We start from the raw sequence: 25,939 nt of genomic DNA, 5'->3' as shown, positions 1-25,939 counted from the left end.
AGCTCTGCCACTTGTCTGCTGTGTGATCTTGGGCAAGTCACTTCACTTATCCGTGCCTCAATTACCTCATCTGTAAAATGAGGATTGAGACTGTGAGCCTCATGTGGGACAGGGACTGTGTCTTGCACTATTTGCTGTATCCACCCTAGTGCTTAGTACCATGCCTGACACACAGTAAGAGTTTAACAAATATCATTATTACTATTACTACTACTAATAATAATGGCCATTGATCATCAGTATCTTGATTGACTACGAACAGTTGGACTACTCTTCATCTATCTGTTCTCTGAGGCACTGATTAGGGTCTGAGGGTCTTGACTCTGAACTCCTGGCAAGAAATGTGAGTGTTTCAATGAGACTTACTGTGCATCAGTCACAAAATTCTTCTCCATGAGCACCGCAGGGGTAGAATCAGCACAACTCGATCGGGGTCAAGAGTTTGCCTAGGTGATAGGACAAGAGATCCCATCCATTGCCTTGTCAGCTAGGCAAATAGGATCTGGAAGCCAATGAATGGGACCAAATAAAGAATCCAAGAATCCAGTTTTGTAGCAAATGAACACAAACTTGTACAAGGACAAATAAGATCTGGCACATCAGCATTCCATTCCATCCACTTACAGTTTGTCTTAGGCAAGTAGGCAAATGGCTCTTTGCAAGGCTGCACTAATGCTGCCTGTTGACAAATGCTGGATTCTTGTCCACAGTGAGTCTCTGAACTCCCCGGTGACCCTGAGTAACCAATAAAATGTATCCGACCTGCAGTTTTCCCCCAATAGAGGGAATGTAACATCCTCAGTAGATGTCTTGTAAGTAAGGGAAAGAGTTCACCAATTCCTAACAGTTTGGTGACTAAGTGTGTGCTCTTGCTTGGTGACACTCTGACCCCAAAATGGATAACCCTCGACTTGTTTCCTAGTGGCTTGGAGGGAACCAGAGTGCCTGAGCCCAGCCGGAGAACAACCTGCCACAAGGCTTAGATTTAGCTTTAATGATGCTCGGGGTGTTATCAGGCCCAAACAGAAACACAGATTTTTATTGCAAACAGAGGATGAAAAGAATTTGGGTACCCCTGCTTATTTTAAAAGCATGAATAGACTTTGTTCATTTTTTGATAAAGTATTCAAACTTTTGACATTGTCATTCAGGTACTAAATGGGCCTTCACCACCCAGCCATATGTTAGATGTTAATTTCACTTAGACTTACGTGAACAGTGGTTACCAAGTTAAGAGCTCCAGGAACTGGGGGCAAGTGAGGGAAAGGTGCCAGATAGGCAGGGAGGGCGAAGACTGACATTGTGTTAATAGAGTCTTTTGCTGGTCCAGGCCCTTGATGGCTTTAAAAGGGACAGCTGCCAATCCTGGAATGACAAGTGTGTTTTAACCGAGATGAAATAGTGTTTGACTTGGCCTACTAGGGGCAGAGGATGTAAATGGATGTTTATTGATCTCATGACTGTCATATTCAGGAAAAATAGCTAAGGAAAGTAGTTGATGTGCAGCTTTCCTTATTTATTTGACTCCTGTAAGGAAAATCAGGTTCAATGAAATTCCCCATAAATCAAAGTAAACTAGTGCATTAGTTTGATTGTTCATTAGCATTTAATGAGCTCCTACTGTCTACAGAACTCTGTACTGGGTGCTTGGGAGAGGACAATGATTGTAAAAGAGGGTCCATGTTCTTGAAGAACGTTCAGGCCAGGTGTCACAAGCATCATTGGTACAGGAGTTGTTTCCTGAGCACCTACTATGTCTTGAGCACAGTACTAGGCACCTAAGATAGAAGAAGCGTGGACTAGCAGATAGATCACGGGCCTGGGAATCAGAAGGACCTGAGTTCTAATCCCAGCTCCGCCAGTTGTCTGCTGGGTGACCTTGGAAAGTCACTTCACTTCTCTGTGCCTCAATTACCTCATCTGTAATATGGGGATTAATGCTGGGAGCCCCATGTGGGACATCGACTGTGACCAACCTGGTGAGCTTGTATCTACCCCAGAGCTTAGTTTCCGTCCTCCACACTCCACCGAAACTGCTTCTCAAAGGTCACCAATGACCTTCTTCTTGCCAAATCCAATGGCTCCTACTCTATCCTAATCCTTCTCGACCTCTCAGCTGCCTTTGACACTGTGGACCATCCCCTTCTCCTCAACACATTATCCAACCTTGGCTTCATGGACTCCATCCTCTCCAGGTTCTCCTCTTATCTCTCTGGCCGTACATTCTCAGTCTCCTTCGTGGGCTCCTTCTCCCCCTCCCATCCCCTTACCATAGAGGTTCCTCAAGGGGCAGTTCTTGGTCCCCTTCTGTTCTCCATCTATACTCGCTCCCTCGGTGAACTCATTCGCTCCCACGGCTTCAACTATCATCTCTACACAGATGACACACAAATCTACATCTCCTCCTCAGTTCTCTCTCCCTCCCTCCAGGCTTGTATCTCCTACTGCCTTCAGGACGTCTCCACCCGGATGTCCGCCTGCCACCTAAAGCTCAACATGTCCAAGACTGAGCTCCTTACCTTCTCTCCCAAACTCTGTCCTCTCCCTGACTTTCCCATCACTGTGGACGGCACTACCATCCTTTCTGTCTCACAAGCCCACAACGTTGGTGTCATCCTTGACTCCTCTCTCTCATTCACCCCACACATCCAATCCATTACCAAAACCTGCTAGTCTCACCTTCATAACATCGCCAAGATCTGGCCTTTCTTCTCCATCCAAATCACTGCCTTGTTGGTCCTTCTAGACTGTGAGCCCACTGTTGGGTAGGGACTGTCTCTATATGTTGCCAACTTGTACTTCCCAGTGCTTAGTACAGTGCTCTGCACACAGTAAGCGCTCAATAAATATGATTGATTGATTGATTGGTCCAATCTCTCATTCATTCATTCATTCATTCAATCATATTTATTTATTTATTTTTGACGGCATTTATTAAGCGCTTACTGTGTGCAAAGCACTGTTCTAAGCGCTGGGGAGGTTACAAGGTGATCAAGTTGTCCCACGGGGGGCTCACAGTCTTAATCCCCATTTTACAGATGAGGGAACTGAGGCCCAGAGAAGTGAAGTGACTTGCCCAAAGTCACACAGCTGACAAGTGGCGGAGCCAGGATTTGAACCCATGACCTCTGACTCCAAAGCCCGGGCTCTTTCCACTGAGCCACGCTGCTTCCCAATAAACCACGCTACTTATTGAGCACTTACTGTGTGCAGAGCACTGTACTAAGTGCTTGGGAAGTACAAGTTGGCAACGTATAGAGACGGTCCCTACCCAACAACGGGCTCACAGTCTAGAAGTGGGAGACAGACAACAAAACAAAATAAAACGAAACAAAACATGTGGACAGGTGTCAAGTCATCAGTCCCATCCCAACTGGATTACTGTATCAGCCTCCTTTCTGATCTCCCATCCTCCTGTCTCTCTACTCTTCAGTCTATTCTTCACTCTGCCTCCCAGAGTATCTTCGTACAGAAATTCTCTGGGCATGTCACTCCCCTCCTCAAAAATCTCCAGTTGTTGCCTATCATCCTTTGCATGAAGCTAAAACTCCTCACTATCAGCTTCAGAGCTCTCCATCACCTTGCCTCCTCCTACCTCACCTCCCCTCTCTCCTTCTACAGCCCAGCCTGCACACTCTGCTCCTCTGTTGCTAGCCTCCTCACTGTACTTCCTCTTGCCTGTCCTGCTGTCGACCCCCTGGCCCACTTCCTACCCCTGGCCTGGAATGCCCTCCCTCCACACATCCACCAAACTGGCTCTTTTTCCCCCTTTAAAGCCCTACTGAGTGCTTACCTCCTCCAGGAGGCCTTCCCAGACTGAGCCCCTCCTTTTCCTCTGCTCCTCCTCCCTTTCCCATTGCCCCCGCTCCCTCCCTCTCCCCTACTCCCTTCCCCTCCCCACAGGACTTGTGTATATTTGTACATATTTATTACTCTATTTATTTTATTAATGATATGTATATAGCCATAATTCTACTTATCTATTCTGATGTATTGACACCTGTCTACTTGTTTTGTTTTGTTGTCTGTCTCCCCCTCTAGACTGTGAGCCCATTGTTGGGTAGGGACCAGCTCTATATGTTGCCGATTTGTACTTTCCAAGCGCTTAGTCCAGTGCTCTGCACACAGTAAGTGCTCAATAAATACTAATGAATGAATGAATGCCCAGTACATCGTAAGTGCTTAGCAAATGCCATTAAAAAAAGAAGAGGATGTTAATAAAAATGATACAGTCCCTACCCAACAAGAAGTTCTCACTCTCATTAGTTGCAACCAGCCTAGTAAGAGTTAAATTTCTCTAACCAATGGAGGCATTGCTATAAGCAGGGAGATTAACTTAGGTCTGATTTAAAAATTACAAAGGAAAACCACCTTTTAGAGCCTACTGGAATGTGCGGTTTTTTTGTCAGAAATTCTGAAGTCAACATTTAGCTACCTAGCTTTAATCTGATGGAATGTTTGGGTTCTCCATCTAACATCCTCCATCTCAAGGGACCAAATTTAAAGAAAATTGTATGGTTATAAATAATGGAAGTGATATTTGGTATGGAGTCTGGAATTTGATGGCCCCCAAAATGTTAACAATGTGTGAACTGATGCCCTGAAGAACCACTCTCCCCATCACTTTAATCACTTTTGAGAGGGAACAGAGCAACTAGCTGGTTAGGGAAGGAAGACCAAGAGAAGCTCCTGTCTAATTGAACTCTAAGGGCCATTGGGGCACACTTAAGGTTTTCTAATTCAAATTCTGAATCCAATGTGATGAGTGACATCAGGGATAACTGGCTTCTCAGCATACACACACACACACAAACACACACACACACACACACACACACACCTTGCTGATGGTTCTTCAAAGAAAAGAAGTCATACTCCAAAGTACATGGAGAGTGACTCTTTATTGGGCATGCAACTAACATCTCTTCCAGCTTCCTCATGAAGGAGCCTTCTATCCCCCAGAATCCCAATTTACATATTCCTTTGCTGCTGCCTGGAACAATAGTGACTGAGGGAAACCTTTTAACCTCACCTCCAGTTCACTGCCTCCTAAGGTGGCACAGGGCCCCGGGCTGTCACAAAATCATCCTGGATTTATTTAAAACTGTGGTTAGGAACTGGATAGAGTAGATAAGTAGACATGATCATTGGCCTGATGACTTGGAACCTAAATGCTACAGACTGGAATGGTGTAAACATGAGAAAGGTCTGGAAATTCAGAGAGGGGAAAAATCATCTTTGCAAGGTGTGTGGCAGTGCAGAGGCTGGTGGTTATGAATCCTATTTCAAGATGATATTTCTAAAAGAAGGATGTTGTTTCGTACTTCCCAAGTGTTTTGTGCAGTTCATTGTGCCCATTGGGTGCTTAGTAAATGCTATCTCTACTCCTACTATCAACCAATTGGTCCATCAGTGGTATTTATTGAACACTTACTGTGTGCAGAGCCCTTGGGAGAGTACACTATAAGAGCGTTGGTACTAGATTACTAGTCAAAGGAGTAGCAGGATTACTACTGTTGCGGCTGCTACAAAGCGGAGCTTGGGCTGAAGGGCAGTGAGAGGTGATTCAGATGTTTTCAGATTAGCATGAAAGACTACCTCAGGCCAGAAGGAGAGGAAGGAACTCTGTCCTCCCCCTGACTTTCCCATCACTGTAGACAGCACCACCATCCTTTCTGTCTCACAAGCCCATAATCTTGGCATTATCCTTGACTGCTTTCTTTCAAACCATCACTAAATCCTGTCGGTTTGACCTTCACAACATCACTAAAATCCACTGTTTCCTCTCCACCCAAACTTCTACCATGTTAATTCAATCACTTATCCTATCCCGCCTTGATTACAGTATCAACCTTCTTGCTGACCTCCCAGCTGCCAGTCTCTCCCACTCCAGTCCATACTTCACTTTGCTGCCAGGACCATTTTTCTACAAAAATGTTCAGGCCATGTTTCCCCACTCCTCAAGAACCTCCAGTGGTTGCCTATTCACCTCCACATCAAACAAAAACTCCTCACCATTGACTTTAAAGCACTCAATCAGCTTGCTCCCTCCTACCTCACCTCACTACTCTCTACTACAACCCAGCCCACACACTTCATTCCTCTGAGGCTAACCTTCTTGCTGTACCTCGATCTCACCTTTCTCACTGCCGACCTTTGCTCACATCCTGCCTCTGGCCTGGAACACCCTTCCTCCTCATAACTGACAATTACTCTCCCTGGCCTTCAAAGCCTAACTGTAGGCACATCTCCTTCAAGAGGCCTTCCATGAGTAAGTCCTCTTTTCCTTTTCTTCAATTCCCTTCTGCTTCAACCTGATTTGTCCCCTTTATTCATGTCCCCTCCCAGCCCCACTGTAATTTATTTATTTATTTATCTGTAATTTATTTATTTCTATTAATGACTGTCTTCCCCCCACACTGTAAATGTGTTGTGGTCAAGGAATGTGTCTGTTACATTGTTATATTGTACTTTTCCAAGCTCTCATAATAATAATAATAATAATGGCATTTATTAAGCACTTACTATGTGCAAAGCACTTTTCTAGGAGCTGGGAAGGTTACAAGGTGATCAGGTTGTCCCAAGTGGAGCTCACAGTCTTAATCCCCATTTTACAGATGAGGTAACTGAGGCACAGAGAAGTTAAGTGACTTGCCCAAAGTCACACAGCTGACAAGTGGCAGAGTCGGGATTTGAACCCCTGACCCCTGACTCCAAAGCCCGTGCTGAATGGTGTTCTGCACACGGTTAGCACTCAATAAACACAATTGACTGACTGACTGACTGACATAGGGTTCACAGTCTTAATCCCTGTTTTACAGATGAGAGAACTGAGGCACAGAGAAATGAAGTGAATTGTCCAAGGTCACACAGCAGACAAGTGGTAGAACTGGAATTAGAACCCAGATCCTTCTGACTCCCAGGCCTATGCTCTTTCCACTAGGCTATGATTCAGGGTCAAAGAGCACAGAGATTCCATCTTCGGAATGAGCTCTGTTTCACTCACCCTTCAAAGGAAGCAGTTCTCTCTCTCTGCCTTATTTTCCAACTCCTAAAAGCTATTGTATAAAACATGCGTGGCATCACCCTCTATTTTTCTTAAGTAAAAAAAAATGTTGAATGTTTCTCTCACACCAGTTTAAGAGGGAAACTAGAGTTTAAATTAACTCCAAATGGTAAAAATCCAATCCAACTCCAGCTGCCTGTGGGTTTCTTCAGCTCAAATCTTTCAGTTTGAGAGCAACGCCAGCTGCTTTGTGATCTCATCCTCCATTTGAAATCTGCTATGCTACTGAGCAGGAGTTTTAAAACACATAATGAAAATCACTTGACTTTCGGCCTTTCCGACCAACAGGCTAGTCCATTATCTACTGGTAAAACAAACCAGATATTTCAAGTTAAGAAATAATAATTATCTATTTGGAGGTAGAAAACCTCTCAATGTCTGTGGATCTCCCACACAGTCTGATGTTCCAAGCATGTAGAACAGATCTAAAAAAATCAGTTCAAACTTTTCCTCTCATTTGTGTGGGGACCAAACATCCAAAATCATCCTGTACCCCCAATATGAAGAGAAACAGAGATGACAGCATATTCTGAAGTCCAGGTAGAGAAGTGCACACATTTTCTAAGGTTAGGAAAGAACCACTCTGAGTCATAAACTGTTTTTAGTCAAGTACCGCATGGGTTAAAATCCAAGACCAAACCCCATTTTTGACTACCCATATTCTTTGTGGATTTCTAAGGACCAATGGCCTTGCAACTCTATATAAAGTTCTGAGGACTAGCAGTCTCGTAACTGTAGGAAGAGTTCTGAGGACCAATGGCATCACAGCAGCCCCAGGAAGAGTTCCAAGGGCTAATAGCCTGGCAGCTCTAGGAAGGTTGCCCTGATTCCCTAGCTGTTTCAGGGCAGGCACACCCCACTCCTGGTGCCTTTCCATTCCTGCTGACAATAGGATGTCTGCCATTGGATATCCAGCTGATTCATTAATTCATTCATTCATATTTATTGATCACTTGTGCAGAACACTGTACTAAGCGCTTGGGAAAGTACAACAATAAACAGTGATATCAGTTGATATTAGGTACCCTCTAAGTACTTGATATTCGCTCCATTTTCAACGCCGCAGCACTTAATTCATTTTAATGTCTCTCTCCCCCTCTAGACTGTAAGCTCCTTGTGGGCAGGGAACATGTCTACCAACTCTGTACTCTGTCAAGTCCTTAGTTCAGTGCTCTGCACTGTAAGCACTCAGTAAATACAATCGATTGATTGACTGATTAGGAGGCATTCTCCAGATGAGATAGTATAATTTGGTGGATTGGAGCCACTGGCTCAAATGAAAGCCAAGCTAGGTCAGAGGCCCCCAATAGAGACACCTAATTAAGAAGGTACCTTGATATTTGTAAGCTCACAACTGGCAAAGTACTATTCTTCCGTTTAGTCCTGACACGGCACTTGGCAGAAACGGAAGACGGCATCTGAGTCCCACAGAAAGACTGAGAAAGACAGTAAATACCAAGGGTATGTGCCTTTTAGGATGGTGGGAAACTGGTGGGGTGAGTCTCCTAGGCAATCCCTTTAATTAATAATGATAACAATAATGATAATAATATAATAACATTTATTAAATTCTGAGAATGAGGTAAATTGAAAGTTGTGAGATCAGAAACAGTCCCTGTCCCACATGGGACCCCTAGTTTATCTTATTTTCCTTTTACAGATGAGGAAACTGAAGTCCAGAGAGGTTAATTGATTTGCCCAAATTCTCAGAGTAGCCCAATGGCAGAGCTAGTACTCAAATCCATGTCTCCTGATGCTTGACTCCCCAGTCGCAGGCTGTTTTCCAGGAGGCCAGACTGCCTTGTGCGAAGAGCTATTCTAAGTGAATTAATGTCCTCAGGCCATCCTCAAGATCCTGGCTTATGGAGTAGAACTTTTCCTGAGGCCCTAGTCCTGGCCTCAGCTCAACCTGGCATACCATGTCTTCATGAGACTGGCTCTTTGTCTTCTGAGCACTTGTTTGACCATCTTTCTCAGGCGAGATTTGCCTCTCTTCAGAACACTCCATGCTCTCTTCCTCCTTCCACAGGTGGAAAATAAAAGCCCACATAACAGTTATTCTTTGGAAAAGCTGAAATAACATGTACGGTAACTGCTCAGTTATAAAGGAAAAGCACATCATGAATTTAATAGCATTTCCAGATGTAAAATGTCATAAAGAATTTTTTTCTATGTTTGGCAATGTAACAGGAATTTTCAGAGACCATTTTCATCATGTTTGGGGTATGCACCAACAGAAGTGGGTGTTTGGGGGTACTCAGCTGTTTGGAGGTCACAGATGACACCCACTGGCACTATATTGGGTCTAGGGAACAGTAGGCTAGGGGAGTAAGAGTGGCTGGCGTCCCAAGGTAGAATCTGGTGGGTTTTCCAAGTCAAAGTTCTTTTCTATTTGGGGTGGGTTCCAAACGATGTAATTCCCCTCCAGGGTATATGTTGGGATTGTCATCCTCTTCAAAGCAGAAGAGGTAACCATTCTGCACATTTCTTATTCTGACTTTCTCCCTTTCTGCCTTTTCTGGTATGAAACTTTGGATCTTTCCAGTAATCCGTGGGTGGGAGCGCTGGGAGAGGCGAGGCTGGGCAGTTAGGGTCATGGTTCGGAGGGTGGAGGGGTGCTGACGAGATCATGGATTTGTGTGATCTGAATGAGCCAGAGCAGAGTTGTCAGAGAGGTGGAGATTCAAAGGCACAGTAAGAAATACATGGAGAAAAATACAGCCATTCTATGTAGATGGCTAAGGCTAGGCCAGCTTGAGGAGGTGGAAGTCAAGATTACCCAGCTAGTGCTTTCAGGTCTCTAGATTGTAAACTCGGTGTGGGCAGGGAATGTGTCTACCAACCCTTTTGTAGTGTACTCTCCCAAGTGCTCAATATAGTGCTCTGCTCATAGTAAGCGCTCAATAAATGCCGTTGATTGATTGATTGATTGATTGATGGCTCCTTTTGCCCCAGTGCAAGACATCAAGCAGTCAGTGGTATTCTTTGAGCACTTATTGTGTGCCAAGCACTATACTAAGCACTTGGGAGAGCACAACACAATAGAGTCAGTAGACAAAACAAGCCAAAAATCCAGAGTGAATGGAATTGTCCTTTTCTTTCTCCTCTGGACCTTAAATTTGTTGTGGGTAGGAACGTGTCTACTGATTCTGTTTTGTTGTGCTCTTCCAAATGCTTAGGAGAGTGCTCTGCTCACAGTAAGCATTCAATAAATATGATTGATTGATTGACTGATTGATTGAAGCAGAAGGAGTTCTGACCCAGACTGGGCAGAGTGGATGCCACTCTTAATTCTTGAAGCCTGCTTTCAGATATGTAGGAGAACAAGCAGCAGGAGGCCTACTGTCTTGTGGGCGTGCTTCAGAAACTGGCTGTGTCTGGGTTGGATTCTCTTTGGATTACAGTGCTCAGGAATCCAGCTACCATGCTGGCTTGGTTTGAGGCAGTCCAACCTCTTCCCCTCTAGACTGTAAGTTCACTGTGGGCAGGTAATATGTCTGTTATATTGTTGCATTGTATTCTTCCAAGCACTTAGTATAGTGCTCTACTCACAGTAAGTGCTCAATAGATACAATTGACTGACTGACTGACTAAGCTGTTTGTGGGTAGGGATCGTGCCTTCCAACTCTATCGTGTTGTACTGTCCCAAGTGTTTAGTAGATTGCTCTGCACACAGTAAGCACTCAATAAATACCACAGATTGAGTGACTGAGTCAAAATCAATGATGTAGAAGCAGCATGACCTAGTAGATAGAGCACGGACTTGGGAGTCAGAAGGACCTGGGTTCTAATTCCACCTCTGCCAATCACTTGCTGTGGGACCTGGGGCAAGTCACTAAACTTCTCTGGGCCTCGGTTTCCTCAACTGTAAAATGTGGATACCTGTTTTCTCTCCTACCAAGACTGTGAGCCCCATGCAGGACGGGGACTGTCTCTGACCTAATTAATTTGTACCTTCCCCAGAGTTAAGAACAGTGTTTGACACATAGTAAGTGCATAATAAATACCATTAAAAAACTCAGATTGATAACGGTATCAGTCAAAGTCATTAGCACCTATAAAAGGAACTGTGTGTCTGGGCCACCCAAACAATCATCAACTGGACCATTCATTGGCATCCTGTTAGGCAGAGCCACCAGAGATGCCATGGAGGAAAGCCAATATGTGCTCCTAGAGATGGCACAAGGATTATCATTATTGTATGGTAATTTAATAATAGTAATTGTAGTATTTGGTAAGTGCTTACTATGTGTCAAGCACTGTATTAAGTGCTGGAGTAGATACAAGATCATCAAGTTGGGCACCTTCCCTGTCCCACATGGGGTTGGCAGTTCAAGGAGGAGGGAGAACAGGTATCCACATTTTACAGTTGTGGAAACTGAGGCTCAGAGAGCTGAAATGACTTGCCCAAGCTCCCAGCAGGAGACAAATGGCAGAACCAAGATTAGAATCCAGGTTCTCTGACTCTAAGCCCCGTGCTCTTTCCACTAGGCAACACTGCTTCTTGATGAAGAAATGACAGACATTTGCAGCCATGGGAGGTGGCTCATTCTTCTTCATGGAGGCTTTGCCAGTTTTGGAGACTGCCTGAGGGTCACATCAATCACTAGGCATCCCCAACTGGCACCACATTCACTTTGCTCAAGGAAAGTCATATTTTATGATCTTTGGAGAACAAGTGGTATTGATGGATGTGAGATGAGAAAAGCATTGGCAAAGAGGCCTATAAATAGTTAACAAGGTAATGGTAAGAAATGTTGACCTTGATTTGTTTAGCTAAGATGTAAAGATTTTTGAAGGTCAAAGGTGTTCTTGTGTAGTGTTTTGGAGTCTAACTGTGTCTGACCCTCTAACATTAAGCTGCTGTGGCCTGCAGTTTTGAAGAGTGAAGCAAACCAGGGGGAAAGAGAGAAGGGGGAGAGAACAGGAAATGGAGTGAGGTGTTTCAGGAAGTTGTCAGGAGTTGACTGATTGATTCCAGATGGGAAGGGTCAGTCTCCATGACCCAGGAAATACTCACTGGGGGAAAGTAGTTGGCTTGTGCAAGGGGCAGGCCTGTGAGCTGCGAGGCCGTTGGAATGCACATTTCACTTCCTTAAGTCTTAAAACATGGAGAGTTTTTCACTCTTTCTGAACCAAACAATTTCATTGTTGTCATCGCTAATCAGAAGGTGTGGAGCGGAGTTAAATGGGAAGCTTTGAATGTATTTAAGATCTCCTCACCTCAATAATATAAAACTTGCCTGATGGCAGGACAGCAAAGAGGCTAGCCATGACAGCGTTCTCTATGCGGTCTCCGTGCGTGTGTTGCGAATGATTTTCCACTCAAGCTCAACTGGTTGGTTCCACTGCTTCCGTTCTGAGATATTCAGATTATCAAAAATAGACCTAGAAGAGTATAAATCCGGGTATATATTGATTTACATTTGGATGTGATTTAAAGTCTTGTCATAAATATTTCAGGCACTGAAATAATTCAGGTTAATTCCCCTGCTGCCTTAGAAGGGCTATCCTAGCCAGTGAGAGATTAAAATTTATTTCCATTGTTAATAGAAAATAATGAAGTGCATCAGAACTGTCAGGGTATGTCATTCGGGAAATGTTCACTTTGGAACCGAGACTCACTCCACCCAAATGGAAGATGATGAAACCAGTTGGCACGTGAAAAGCCCACATTTCAGGACAGGAATGCATGAGAAGCATTAGTGTACAGTATGACAAGAACCTTGTGGAATGAATTAAAGTGGCCTCCGCAAGAACATTCTTTACATCCACATAATCCTCCAACAGAGCCAGGTTTCCCTTAAGTGTGCTGAGTACAGTTTATCAACAACTAAAGTCTGAAGCCCTCCCTCATTTTTTTTCCTTCAGAGCGTGACAATCGCATCTTTGAAAATTCATTCTCAAAGTCCGTAACATGGCATATATTCTTCTTATTTTTCTCGTTGAAATGTAAGCCTATTATTTCAAAAGACTTTTGGAGGTTTAAAGTGTGCAGTGGTGATCCACTTAAAACTTCACATTTATCTTTTTGGGTTAGTTACTTTTTGGCTCGAAGGAATGTATTTTCCTTCAGCTCTAATGAGCTCTTGTATTTTATTGAACTCGCTCTGATAGGGCTGTGTCCTCCACTGAGCTTATCGAGATAAGGCAAATGTTCACATTTTCTATGTTTTTTGAGGTGCTTTTAATCTAAAATCAGAGTATTAACATGTAAACAATTGAACTACAGAATTAGTGCTCAAAAGAATGCTCCTTTGGATTCTTACACCATCATACTGAAAGACATTTTCTCAATAGCAAGGACCAACACAAATGAAAATGACCTTCAAATTTACCCTTATGTCATCAAGGCGGAGTCACATTCATTTAAAGAATACTTTTATATTTATTTTTAGAATGCTCACATTTATATTGCACCCAAGAATCTCAAAGTACTTGAAAATAATTGTGCAGATAGACACTCACTTGTATGCCTGGGGTCCAAGTGTGTTGAGGATGAATAAGGAATGCAGATTTCATTAGTTTTTCTCTCTGCTATGCTTGGAGGGAAATTCTGAAGATATTTTCTTGGGCTGGTAGATTTTTGGCTCATATCTGCAAGTCTTCTCTAAAGGAACACACACTATGTCTTCGGGAGCTAGAGCGAGGGGGGTGGTTAGGAATTGGTGGTCTTATTAATCAGTCAATCATATTTATTGAACACTTAACTGTGTGCAGAGTACTGTACTAAGCACTTGGGAGAGTTCAATATAACAGAATTAGTAAACATGTTCCCCTCCCACAGGAGTTTCATTTGACAGAAAAGTACACTGGGACATAGAGATAATAATAACAATGATGATAATAATAATAATAAATGTAGTATTTGTTAAGCACTTACCCTGTACCGGGCACTGTTCTAAGTCCTGGGGTGGATATAAGCAAATCGGGTTGGACACAAGTCCCTGTCCCATTTGGGATCACAGTCTCAACTCCCATTTTACAGATGAGATAACTGAGGCTCAGATAAATGAAGTTACTTGCCCTAGGTCACCCAGCAGACATGTGGCAGAACCAGAATTAGAACCCCTGACCTTCTGACTCCCAGGACTGTGCTCTATCCACTAATAATAAGAATAATAATGGCATTTATTAAGCGCTTACTATGTGCAAAACACTGTTCTAAGCACTGGGGAGGTTACAAGGTGATCAGGTTGTCCCACGGGGGGCTCACAGTCTTAATCCTCATTTTACAGATGAGGTAACCGAGGCCCAGAGAAGTTATGTGACCTGCCCAAGGTCACACAGCTGACAATTGGAGGAGCCGGGATTTGAACCCATGACCTCTGACTCCAAAGCCCGTGCTCTTTCCACTGAGCCATGCTGCTTCTCAAGCCACCACAAATGAGAAGTGAAGCCAATAGAACAGGGGTCTCCAGTCTTCTAACCCACTTGACAACCGTGTTTCACTTTGAAGTGTTCAGATTCAGAATTTCGCTTTTGAACCGGGCACGGCCTCAGTTGTTCCAAACGAGGGCTCAGGACCAAAGCACAGCCTCACTACTGCTCTCTTCTGGCCCAGAACGGTACTGCTGATGAAAATGCTACCCCCTGGTGGCCGGAAAGTGCAAGTAACTTGGGTGCAGGAGTGTGTGCCTGGAAATAGCCTGTTGGAGTTCTGCGTCTTCACCTGGCTGTGTGAGTGTGGCTTAAACCGAGGCTGGGCGAGACAGGCGGAGGGCCACATATCACATCAGCCAGTGCTGCCTGGATGAAATCAATCAGTGATATTTACTGAGTGCTTACTGTCTGTGCAGAGCACCGCGCTAAGCATTTGGAAGAGTACGATCCAATAGAGTCGGTAGACGTTCTCTGCCCACAGAGAGCTTACAGTCTAGAGGAAGAGTTTACAGACTAAATGAGATTAATACCCCACAGAGAGGCAAAGAGCATTAAAATATCCCCAGAGTTAGAACTGAAGCTCCGTGGAATTTAAATGAAAAATTGAACTCTGGATTGCATGCTTGAAGTAGTGAGAATAAGGATGATAGCATTTATTAAGCACTTACTATGTGCTGAGCCCTGGGATAGGTATAAGGTTATGAATCAAACACAGCCCCTGCCCCACATAGAGCTCACAATCTATCTTATCCCCATTTTACAGATGAGGAAACTGAGGCCCAGAGATGTTGTGATTTGCTCAAGATCACACGGTAGATTGGTGATGGAGTGGTACTCGAATTCAGCTCTCCTGACTCCCAGTCCTGTGCTCTTTCCACTAAGCCAGGCTTTCTGCCCTAATCTTCTTTTTTCTTCACATATAGGTTGTGCTGTCCACCACGGTGAACGTGGATGGACACGTGTTGGCTGTTTCTGACAACATGTTTGTTCACAACAATTCTAAACACGGGAGGCGAGCGAGAAGACTCGATCCATCTGAAGGTAATGGCCAGTAAAGAAGGGCAAGTATGTGCTCTCCATATGCTTCCTTCCTTGAATTCCACCTTTACTTCTCTGGATATGGGGGAGAGCCAAAGAAGGGGGGATGGGGGAGGTTGCAGGGGATGTGGAGTTCACCAGGCCATGTGCATTTAAGAAGGTGTAAACACTAAAGCTAGTGTGCATTTGCACAATCACAAATCCACAAATGCAAACCCTCACCCCAGAAGCTTGCCGTTTCTTCCATCCAACACGGTCTTCATTTTTTTTTTTTTTTGCCAGCCTGGCTTTTCAGGCAAATTGAGTAATATGACATCTTAGTTAAACAGGAACGCTACAGTGCCAGGCATGTATGAATAAGTGTCAGTTGTTCCCTTAAACAAATTGCGGGAAAAACATAACAATGTGCAGAATGAAACTGACACTAATTGATTTTTGTTTGCTTGGGCAAGGAGAAATCACGGTCAGCTCTGGGTAGTTTAGTTTTCTGAGCACGTTTAAGCAATTACAAATACCTGTAACTGTTAAGCTTCAAGTTGTCCAAAAAAATGAAATGCATCGGTTGGGATGACTGACAAACTTAAGTCAATCCCATCCAGTTCTTCTCTTCCCAGCTCAATCGGCCAGCAAAAGCACCAAGATATTAAGATGTTCATTGAACGGACAAGCCAGGTTATTATTTCATTACGGTGTTTTGCTGCCCCTTTTGCAAACGTGCCCTGTATCGGCCTAGAGAAGAATTAATGAACTGGAAGAAAATGATTGAATCAGTAAAGAATTTGGAGTGGTGTTAATTCTCCCCCAGCGGGCATTGAAACGGGAGAAGAAATTCCCAGTGTACCGAGAGAGGAACCCGTCCAGTTTCTCCTTGACTGATTGGATGTGATTGACTGGCTGCTCAAAGTAGGCTCATGTTTTTGGAGCCCTGCCAAAGTTCTCCTCCACCTTTGGCCCTGTCAACATTGGAAATGGGGTGATGGATTGACTTTGCTTGTGGCCTGGAAACCATATTGGGTTCCTGATGGGATGTAAAGTCCAGAGGCCTCAAACATATGGAAGAGGAAAAGAAAATTTAACCTGCAAACTTTGGAAAATTATTAGAAATTGTCTTTTGGAAGGGAAAAAAAAAGCCTCCAAATGACCCAGCCTGTGGTAGATTCATTCATACCATGACCCTCTCTCCCGCTCTTTCTCAAGCTCTCTGTCTTCTTCTCTCCCCCACCAGCCCTTCCTCCCTGCCTGGAAATCTTAGATGGACATTTTTTTACGCTTATAAAAAATTCGCTAATGAAAACAGAGAGTTTTTCAAAACACCCATTGCACCATCAGTTCAGGGTTTCACTTTTCCTTCCTTCTTGCCAGCCTACTAGGGTTTAATGTCACAGCACTGAAAGGCTGATAACGAATAACCAATTCGGTCACCATGGCCAGGCCAACACAGCCCATTTCTTGATTCTGGGGTAGCAACCAGTCTTCAGGGCTGATGACTTACAGGATCCCCTAAGCCCCGAGTTCCCCTGGCACAGAATGCCCAGAGGGCGTCTTCTGTCTCCTCAGCCACACCGTGCATCAAAGCCATCAGCCCAAGTGAAGGGTGGACTACAGGAGGAGCCATGGTCATCATTATAGGAGATAACTTCTTTGACGGCCTTCAGGTTGTGTTTGGGACCATGCTCGTGTGGAGTGAGGTAGGCACGTATGGGTGGAAAGAGGCGTAAAGGTTTGGGTGGCACCTGAACCAGAACCAGGAGGTCGGGGTTGGTTTGGATGTGGGGGTGGGGTGGGGAGAGGGGTGGCTTGAGAACTTTCCATAACGACCGTGTGTCCTTCTTGCTTACCCTTCAGCTGATAACTCCTCATGCTATCCGAGTGCAGACTCCCCCACGACACATCCCTGGTGTGGTGGAAGTGACATTATCCTATAAGTCCAAGCAGTTCTGCAAAGGGGCTCCTGGAAGGTTTATCTATACAGGTAGGTGAACACTTCTAAAGTAGGACGCAAGCCGAGTTCAGCTTCACCTTTACCATTAGGTATGATCCTTATCCTTTTTTATACTCTGGGTCATCTTCCCAGTCTCTCCCCCAGTAGGGGAGAAGTATGGTCTGGAATGCTGATGTGGAGATGGTTCCCCATTCCTGAACACTTACTGTGTGATGTGAGGGAAGGCATTTACTCTTTATGCCTTCAAAGCCTCATTGAAGGCACAACTCCTCCAAGGGGCCTTCCCTAGCTAAGCTCTCTTTTCCTCTTCACGCATTCCCTTCTATGTCACCCTGACTTGCTCCTTTTATTCACCCCACTTCCCAGCCCCAGAGCACTTATGTCCAGATCTGTAATTTATTTATTCCCATAAGTGTCTGTCTTCCCCTCTAGACTATAAGCTTATTGTGGGCTGGGAATGTCTCTGTTCATTGTTATATTGTACTCTCCCAAGCACCTAGTACAGTGCTCTGCACATAGTAAGCACTCAATAAGTACGACAATGAATTTACTTCAGTTTCCCTATTCATGCAATGGGAATGATACTGGGCGATCTAATTAACAACCATAAAGTACCTGAAGAGAAATAATGTGCTAAGGAGGAGAAATGTTCTTAGACTTGTATTTGGCTGGGCTGTATAAACTAATTCAACTTGCACTTTGACAATCCTTCCCACCCCCAGGCCCACTGTAACCCTTATGTCTATATCTTTTGCTCTCTTACTCCTGTCTGTAATTTATTTTAGCATCTGTCTCATCTACTAAATTGTAAATTCCTTAAGGGCAGGGATAGCGACTACCAAACTCTATTGCATTCTCCCTAGAGTTTAGTATAGTGCTCTGTCACAGTAGGAGCTCAATAAATACTATCAATTGGTTGATTTGATTGAATCATTTTAGACTTTGAGCCCCCCATGGGACAACCTGATCAGCGCTTAAAAAAGTGCTTTGCACATAGTAAGTGCTTAATAAATGCCTTTATTATTATTATTATTAATTCCTAGGAAAAAGAGCCCAGTTCTTTGGCAGTAATATCCAGAGACAGGTTCTTTCATCCTTTTAGTTATCAGTAGGTTTTATCGAGTATCTCCTGTATGCAGAGCACTGAACCAAGTGTCTACTGTATATGGAATGCTACATTAAATGTCTACTGTGTCCAGAACACTGTACTAGGCACTTAGGGGACAAAAGAGAAGTACAAGGCATAATTGCTGCCTGTGAGGAATTTACCTTCCCATGGGGAAGGCAGGCAGGCAGACAAAACCAAACACTCTGTAGTAGAATTTGAGAGAAGAAATAAAGGATAAACAGGTAGAAAAATAAAATCACTAATGAATGATCCAACAGAAAAGTGGACAAGAATGCTAAAATGTCTGAGGAAAGGCCTGGTGAGAAAGATAGGAGAATTGGCCAGAGAACGCCTCAATCAATCAAGTGGTGTTTTTTTTTTTTTTAAATTGGAATTTGTTAAACACTTACTATGTGCCAGGCACTGTACCAAGAGCTTGAGAGAGTGCAATAAAATAGCGTTTGTAAGACACAATCCCTGCCTTCAAGGAGCATATGGTCTGTTTGGTGGGGAAGACAGACATTAAAGTAAATTTCAGATCAGGGAAGCGAAAGAGAACAAAGCTATGTACACAAAGTACTGCGGAACTGGGGTGGATGGGCAATGGTGGTGAGTATCAAAATGCCTGAGGGGCACAGACCCAAGTTTATAGGTGATGCAGAAGGGAGGGTGAATAGGAGAAATGAGGGGTTATTCAGGGAAGGCCTCTTGGACACGATGTGATTTTGAAGGGCTTTGAAGATGCGGAAAGTTCTGTTCTGTCAGATACGAAGTAGGAGAGAGCTCCTGTAGGAGATGACATTTTAAATGGTTTTTGGAGGAGGGGAATTTGGTGAGGTGGGAAGGAGGGGTGTTCTGGGAGGGGGAATAAGTGCTTTTTGCAGTTAGGGTGAAGGGAAAAGGGTTTGTTGGTCCCTCACAATGGCACTGTGACAGAGCCCAGCCTTGCAGTGCACAGATACAACTCGACATGTGCTCTACAGGGCCATTGCAGAATGTCACCATCGTGGTCTGCATTTTCCAGGGAAAGTTTTGGGTCTCCCCTTCCTCCATGTGTACCCAGGACTACTGCTCTGCTTCCAGCTGCTGCTCCTGCTTGGGAAGGGCAGTCCAAACTCTTGGAAGGAGCTGGGATTTTATTTTTCATAAAGAAAGGTGCCAAGAAGTTTGGTGCCCTGTGACTAGGGAAAACAGAGTTTATCCTGACTCATTCAGAATTATTTCCTTCATTACAGCTTATTGCATTCTTTTTGTTTCATTGGAATTGCTTTTGGAACCTGATTTTGGTTATGTCAACTTACCCCTAGTGTGTTTTATTTTTTATTGAGAAGTTCTTATCTTTAACATTTGTATAAACTCCTCTCCCTTTCTCTCTCTGTGGGAACCTCCTCTCCTAACAATGGCAGTGTAGTAGATGTGAGAGAATCCAGGGAGGACACAATTGGAGTTTGTGGAGCAAATTTGATATTCAGACTGTTCAGTGCCCATCTTTGAATACTAATAGTTATTATTATTATTATTACTATACTTGTTAAGCACTTACTATAAGTCAAGAATAGTTCTAAGCACTCGGGTAGATACAAGATAATCAAGTTGGACACAGTCTTTGTCCCACGTGGGGCTCACGGTCTAAGTAGGAGGGAGTAGGATTTAATTCCCAATTTACAGATGAGGAAACTGAGGCACAGAGAAGTGAAGCCTCCAGACTGTTAACTCATCTCCAGACAGAAGCTTGTTGTGGGCAGGGAATGTGTCTACCAACTCTATTTTATTGTACCTTCCCAAGCACTTAGTATAGTGCTCTGCACAGTAAGCATTCACTAAGTACCACTGATTGATGGAATGATTAATTGATAGGGTAATAATGATAATGATAATTGTGGGGTTTTTAAGCGCTTACTTAATAAAGTACTGCCGAGCACTGTACTAAGTGCTGGGGTAGGTACATGATCATTAGGTTCCACATGGGGCTAACATTCTAAGTAAGTGGGAAAACAGGTATAGAATCCCCACTATGCAGAAGAGGGAACTGAGTCATAGAGCAGATAAGTGATTTACCCAAGCAAGCAGGGTACAGCAGGCAAATGGCAGAGATGGGATTAGAATCCAGAGCCACAATATGTGATATAGTTTAGGGGCCTATCTGCCTGAACTAAAATATCTCTTATGGTCCTTTGAAGTTTTTTTAAAAATTCATATTCCCATTTTATGAATTGGGAAACTGAGGCACTACTAGGTGAAGAGATTGACTGAAGGCCATTTGGTAGATGAGTGACAGAGCTGATATTATAATTTGGAATTTGCTATTATTTAAAGTGATCCTTAAGCCCTTCTGTCTTGCTTCAAAACCAGTCCGTAAGATTGGACCAGAAAAAGATCATAAAGGTTGAATTTTGGTACCATTTTGAAGGACATTCCCAAAGTCCTGGGGAAGAAAGGAGGATCTGACTCTGGCTCAGAACCTATTTGTACTGGTTTATACTAACTGGTATTTTTAAGCACTTCCTATATTCCAAGCATGGTACTAAACACTGGTATAGATAGAAGATAATCGGGTTGGGCGCAGTCCCTGTCTCACGTGGGGCTCACAGTCTAATAGGGAGGGAGAACAGGTGTTTAATCCCCATTTTACAAATGAGGAAACCTAAGGAACTTGCCCAAGGCAACACAGTAGGCAAGTGATGGAGTCGGGATTAGAACCCAGGTCTCCTGGGTCCCAGGCTCTTGCTCTTTCCACTAGACCATGGTGCTTCTGTGCACAGTTAAGGAAAGGCCAAAAAGAGATTTGGACATGTGAGGGAGGAGCCTGTTGTGAGACATGTGGGGGTAGAGGATGCAGGGAGGCGGAACATGATGGGAGGTTGGTGGTGGGCCCCTCCGGGCCCCTTCATCTCTAGAAATGGTGCCATATAGCTGCCAAATCAGGAAGGAAAACAGAAAGAAAAATGCCCCAGCAGGGTTATATAGGTGGCTCAGGAGATTGGAAGGACTAGACAATGCCTGATGATGGTACTTGTTAAGGGCTTACCATGGGCCAGGCACTGTACTAAGCGCTGGGGTGGATACAAGCAATTTGGGTTGGGCACAGTCCCTGTCCTACATGAGGCTCACAGTCTTAATCACCATTTTATAATAATTATAATTACTATTATTATCATTATTGTACTTGTCAAGCACTTACTATGTGCCAAGCACTGTTGTAAACTCTGGCATAGATACAAGTTAATCAGGTAGGACACAGTCCCTGGCCCACATGGGGCTCATACTGTTAATCCCCAGTTTACAGATGAGGTAACTGAGGCCCAAAGAATTTAAATGACTTTCCCAAGGTCACACAGGAGACAAGTGGTGGAGCCGGGATTAGAAACCTGGTCCTCCTGACTCCCAGGCTCGTGCTCCATCCACTAGGCCATGCAGCTTTGTAGTCAAGGAGGTTGCTGGATCAATCAGTCGATCAGTGAATGGTATTTACTGAGTGCTTACTATGTGCAGAGCACTGTACTACAATTGGAAAAATACAAAAAATAGAGCTGATAGACACCATCCCTGCCTCTCCCTAGGGAGCTAACAGTCTGTAAGGAGAGACAGACATTAAAATAAATTACAGATAGGGGAAATAGTAGAGTATAAAAATATTTATATAAGTACTGTGGACCTGGAGAGAGTGTATCAAAGTGCTACGGGGGGCACTGCCGAGTGCCTCATTGCTGCAGAAGGGAGGGTGGGGAGGGGAAATGAGGGCTGGATCAGACAGCTGGAGCTCAGGATGGATGTAATGGGAAGCTGACACCTAGGGTGGGGGTCCTGAGCCCCACGTGAAACCAGCTGATGGTCCCCACCAGACCCACCGAGTGAGCACTCATCTGACAATCAATCAATCATATTTATTGAGAGCTTACTGTGTGCACTAATTGCTGGACAAGAGGGTGTCTCTATCCAACGGCTGAAGACTGAAGAGCCCCCGGAGACACCAGAGTTGACTGCTCTGAAATCTGAGCAGAATCTTAGCACAGGCTGCTGTGAGCCACCCTGGCTTGGCAGATAAATAGAACTGACGGGTCTGGCTGTGTTTCCTGAGGGAAGGAGAATGGTGAGGGGATGAGAGGTCCATCAGGGAAGGCTTCCTGGAGGAGAAGTAATTTCAGGAGGCTTCTGAAGATGGAGAGCGTGCTGGTCTGTTAGATTTGAAGTGGGGAAGGGAGCTCCAGGAAGCAGGGAGGGCCTGAGAGAGGAGTCGGTAGCAAGAGAGACAGGGCAGGGCTCCTCGCATGCCGAGCACTGTGGAGCAGTGGGGGTATGGAATTATTTTTAGCGGACAAGGCCAACAACCGGCCAAAACAAACACGTTCTGCACGTGAGAGATAAAGGAGTCCTGAAGAATTGGAGGCACAGCCACTGTGTGGGCCAGATTAGTGTTGTTCTTTCAAAGAAGTGTTTCAGGAAGAGCCCGGGATCAAAAGCCACTCCCACTCCGCTCCTTTATCTGAAAGGCTCCAATCCCCGTAGCCTGGGAGGCCCCACCTTAATGGGTCTGGCCCCACTAGGTTGCTCTTACCTGGTGTAATTAGGCAGCATTGAGAAGTCAATTCCCTGAGGTTGCTGCTGCCAAGAGTCGCAAAAACAACATCCAGGCTCCAAAAATAATATGTTTTCTTCGCACTTGTGACATCACAGGTCTGTTTTTCTCACAGCAAGGTTTTATAGGGAGCAGTTTACTGCTGCTTAAGGAAGTGAAAGGTTAGTATTTATGTATCCATGCAGTCTCATTAACGAGAGTACAATCTTGCACATTGGGTCTCTGAAGAAGGCACTGATGGCTCTTTCCATCATGTAGCCCCTTAGGTTTCTATTCATGAGCTTTCCCCATGGAAACATATAATGGACACGTTTTAAAGAAATGGAGCTTTTCTTTAGCACTATTTACAAGGCCCTTCAAAATTTTTTATGGTGGTCATGTTTCACAGTGGACTTGGGAAAGGGGTCACTGCCATAGGTCCATTTAACAGCTGAGAAAAACGAGGTCTGAAGAAGTAAAACCAAGAGGGTGCAAGGTTACAAACTGCATCAGTGGATTGCATGCAGGAGAAGCAGTGTGGCTCAGTGGAAAGAGCCTGGGTTTGGGAGTCAGAGGTCATGGGTTCAAATCCCTACTCTGCCAATTGTCAGCTGTGTGACCTTGGACAAGTCACTTGACTTCTCTGTGCCTCAGTTACCTCATCTGTAAAATGGGAATGAAGACTGTGAGCCTCACATGGGACAACCTGATCACCTTGTATCCTCCCCAGCGCTTAGAACAGTGCTTTGCACATAGTAAGCACTTAATAAATGTCATCATCATTATTATTACTGCATCAACAGGACTAGAACTCAGAACCTTTTAGCTTCTGAGGTGGAATTGAGTCCACCGAGTTATACTGTACTACCTCTGCTGATTCTGCTAAATGTTAGCAAACACCTCTCTAACACGATAGCCAGTTTATGGGAATGTCCTCAATTTGGAAGAGTGAGGAGACCACAAATCCGGTTACTATGTTAGCCACCACTGAGGGGCTGTGACTAAAAGCCCTGAACAGGGGTTAGGGTCTGCTGCTCCCCTCTTAATCAAAGAACAGTCCAATCATAACAATCCAACTGTCAATGAACATGCCTGAATAATTCAGGCTAGGGACCTCTGCAATGATTTTTGTCATGATGACTGACCCCTAGCATGCTTCTAGAAGCAGTGTAGGTGTAATGCGATTGGAGGAGCAACATTGGCAACAGCCAATCACAACACAAATGTCAGAGACTCCCAGAGTGAGGTTGTAGGTGGCCTTCATGCCAAGTTCTGGATAGGCCCTGAAATATGGAACTTGATCTAGTTAGCCAGATTTGGTACTGGCCCAAGCCAATTCCAAGATCTGGTCACATGACTCTGAGGCACTTTACCTAATGCCATTTGTTTTGCTTAGCCTCCACACGATTTAAAGGCAACTTCCCCTCTGTACGTCTTCTCCCTGGGAACAACCACGTGCTACAGCCAACTTAAAACTCTCTTAGTTTCACCCCAACAGCCTGAACTGTGACTTCGCTGTGGGACCTTGGCCTAGACACTGACCATCTCATTGCCTGCCTCAATTTCCCCATGTGCAGGCAGGAGTGCTCCTGCCCTCACCCACCTTCGCAGGATGCCCTCTGAGGACTGCTGAAGGCCACTCAAAGGCCAGGCCCAGTAACATTATCAAGTGTTGTCTGGTCACACCATAAAACCTACCTTTTTGGGACAGGGATCTGGGTTGGCGGGTCTGTGATTTCTAAGTCATGGCAGCCTTAACTTCCTGGACTGATGAAAAGCATTAGTTGAAATCCATAGAACATCCAATCCTCTAATTTCTTTTTACACAAATATCAGGTTGCTCTGAAATGATGATGAGCCTCTAAAATGATATCTATCACATAAAACAACAGGAGAATTGTACCTTAAAGAAAGTCTCCAGAGGAAAAACCAGACCCTCTAATAATAATAGTGATTGAGGTAAGAGTTAAACACTTCCTATGTGCCAAACACTGTACTAAGTGCTGGAGTAGATTCAGGATAATCAAATTGGATTCAGTGCCTGTTCCACCTAGAGCTCCCAGGCTAAAGTCCCCACATTTTCGGGTGGTGTAGGTAGGTATCCCTCAGGCCCCCCGGACTCATCATCACCTGCTCCAGCTGCTCCCCTTAGAGGGCGAGGTGGGGCTTCAGGGGTTTCACCCTCCCCACCCAACCTTTAGGCAGGACCCTAACACCTGGCCAAATTAAACGGTTTCAATTGGGATTCCCTTTATTTCCATGCCCTCATTCTGGTGTCTCCAGTAATGAGTTGCGGAATGGTCCAGAGATGGCCAGCAGGAGCAGGGAAGGAGTCTGAGCAGAAGGCCTGGATGCTCTGCCGTCCGGATAATCAACCCCCAGATAATAGAGCAATGATCATACTGGGCTTCAAGGATGCCAAAAGGAACACGCCTCCTTCTCAAAAACCTTGACTCTGCTGATGACTGAGCTGAGTTCCAATATTAATAGCTCATCTGGTTTGCATTTAACATGGTCGTTTCTCTTTTAAACGGGCTAGCCCTGAAAATCCCATTTAAGAAATGAATCTGTTTTGGAGTTAAAAGCACCCAAATCAAGCATCAAAACCTGGCCCGAGGACAACTGCTCCTACCTCCAAATGGAGCGGGCTTGAACCAACAGCCCTCTTGATATCCTGCGGCTCTATCGAAGTTGCCCCCTGATGGGAAATTCAGATGCAGACTTTCAGCAGAAGGGAAGGATGATGGCTCAGTTGTCGGCCCCTGAATGACGGTTCTTTCTCAGCAAACTCGAACAGCTACCTAATGGCATCCGGGCAAGCCCAGGGCACTCAGCGATAATATTCTA

General features: G+C 44.5%; 1 protein-coding gene across 6 annotated transcripts in view; it reads left to right on the top strand.

Annotated features, from left to right (window-relative positions):
- EBF2 (EBF transcription factor 2) overlaps positions 1–25,939 on the top strand; it is a 213,828-nt gene that overhangs the window by 164,738 nt on the left and 23,151 nt on the right. For 3 of the 6 annotated variants that reach the window (XM_038746491.1, XM_038746493.1, XM_038746489.1), the window contains 3 exons: positions 15,373–15,490; positions 17,045–17,175; positions 17,333–17,459. In XM_038746491.1, the coding sequence (XP_038602419.1) occupies positions 15,373–15,490; positions 17,045–17,175; positions 17,333–17,459 (376 nt within the window). Of the gene's footprint in view, positions 1–15,372; positions 15,501–17,024; positions 17,176–17,332; positions 17,460–25,939 lie in introns of all 6 variants that reach the window. The other 3 variants (XM_038746492.1, XM_038746490.1, XM_038746488.1) reach the window with 1 other exon arrangement.

Source organism: Tachyglossus aculeatus, chromosome 5, assembly GCF_015852505.1.
Source record: "Tachyglossus aculeatus isolate mTacAcu1 chromosome 5, mTacAcu1.pri, whole genome shotgun sequence".
In the NCBI taxonomy this organism is placed as follows: domain Eukaryota; kingdom Metazoa; phylum Chordata; class Mammalia; order Monotremata; family Tachyglossidae; genus Tachyglossus; species Tachyglossus aculeatus.
Note: the sequence above shows the minus strand (reverse complement) of the source record. Positions and strands in the feature narration are given on the sequence as shown.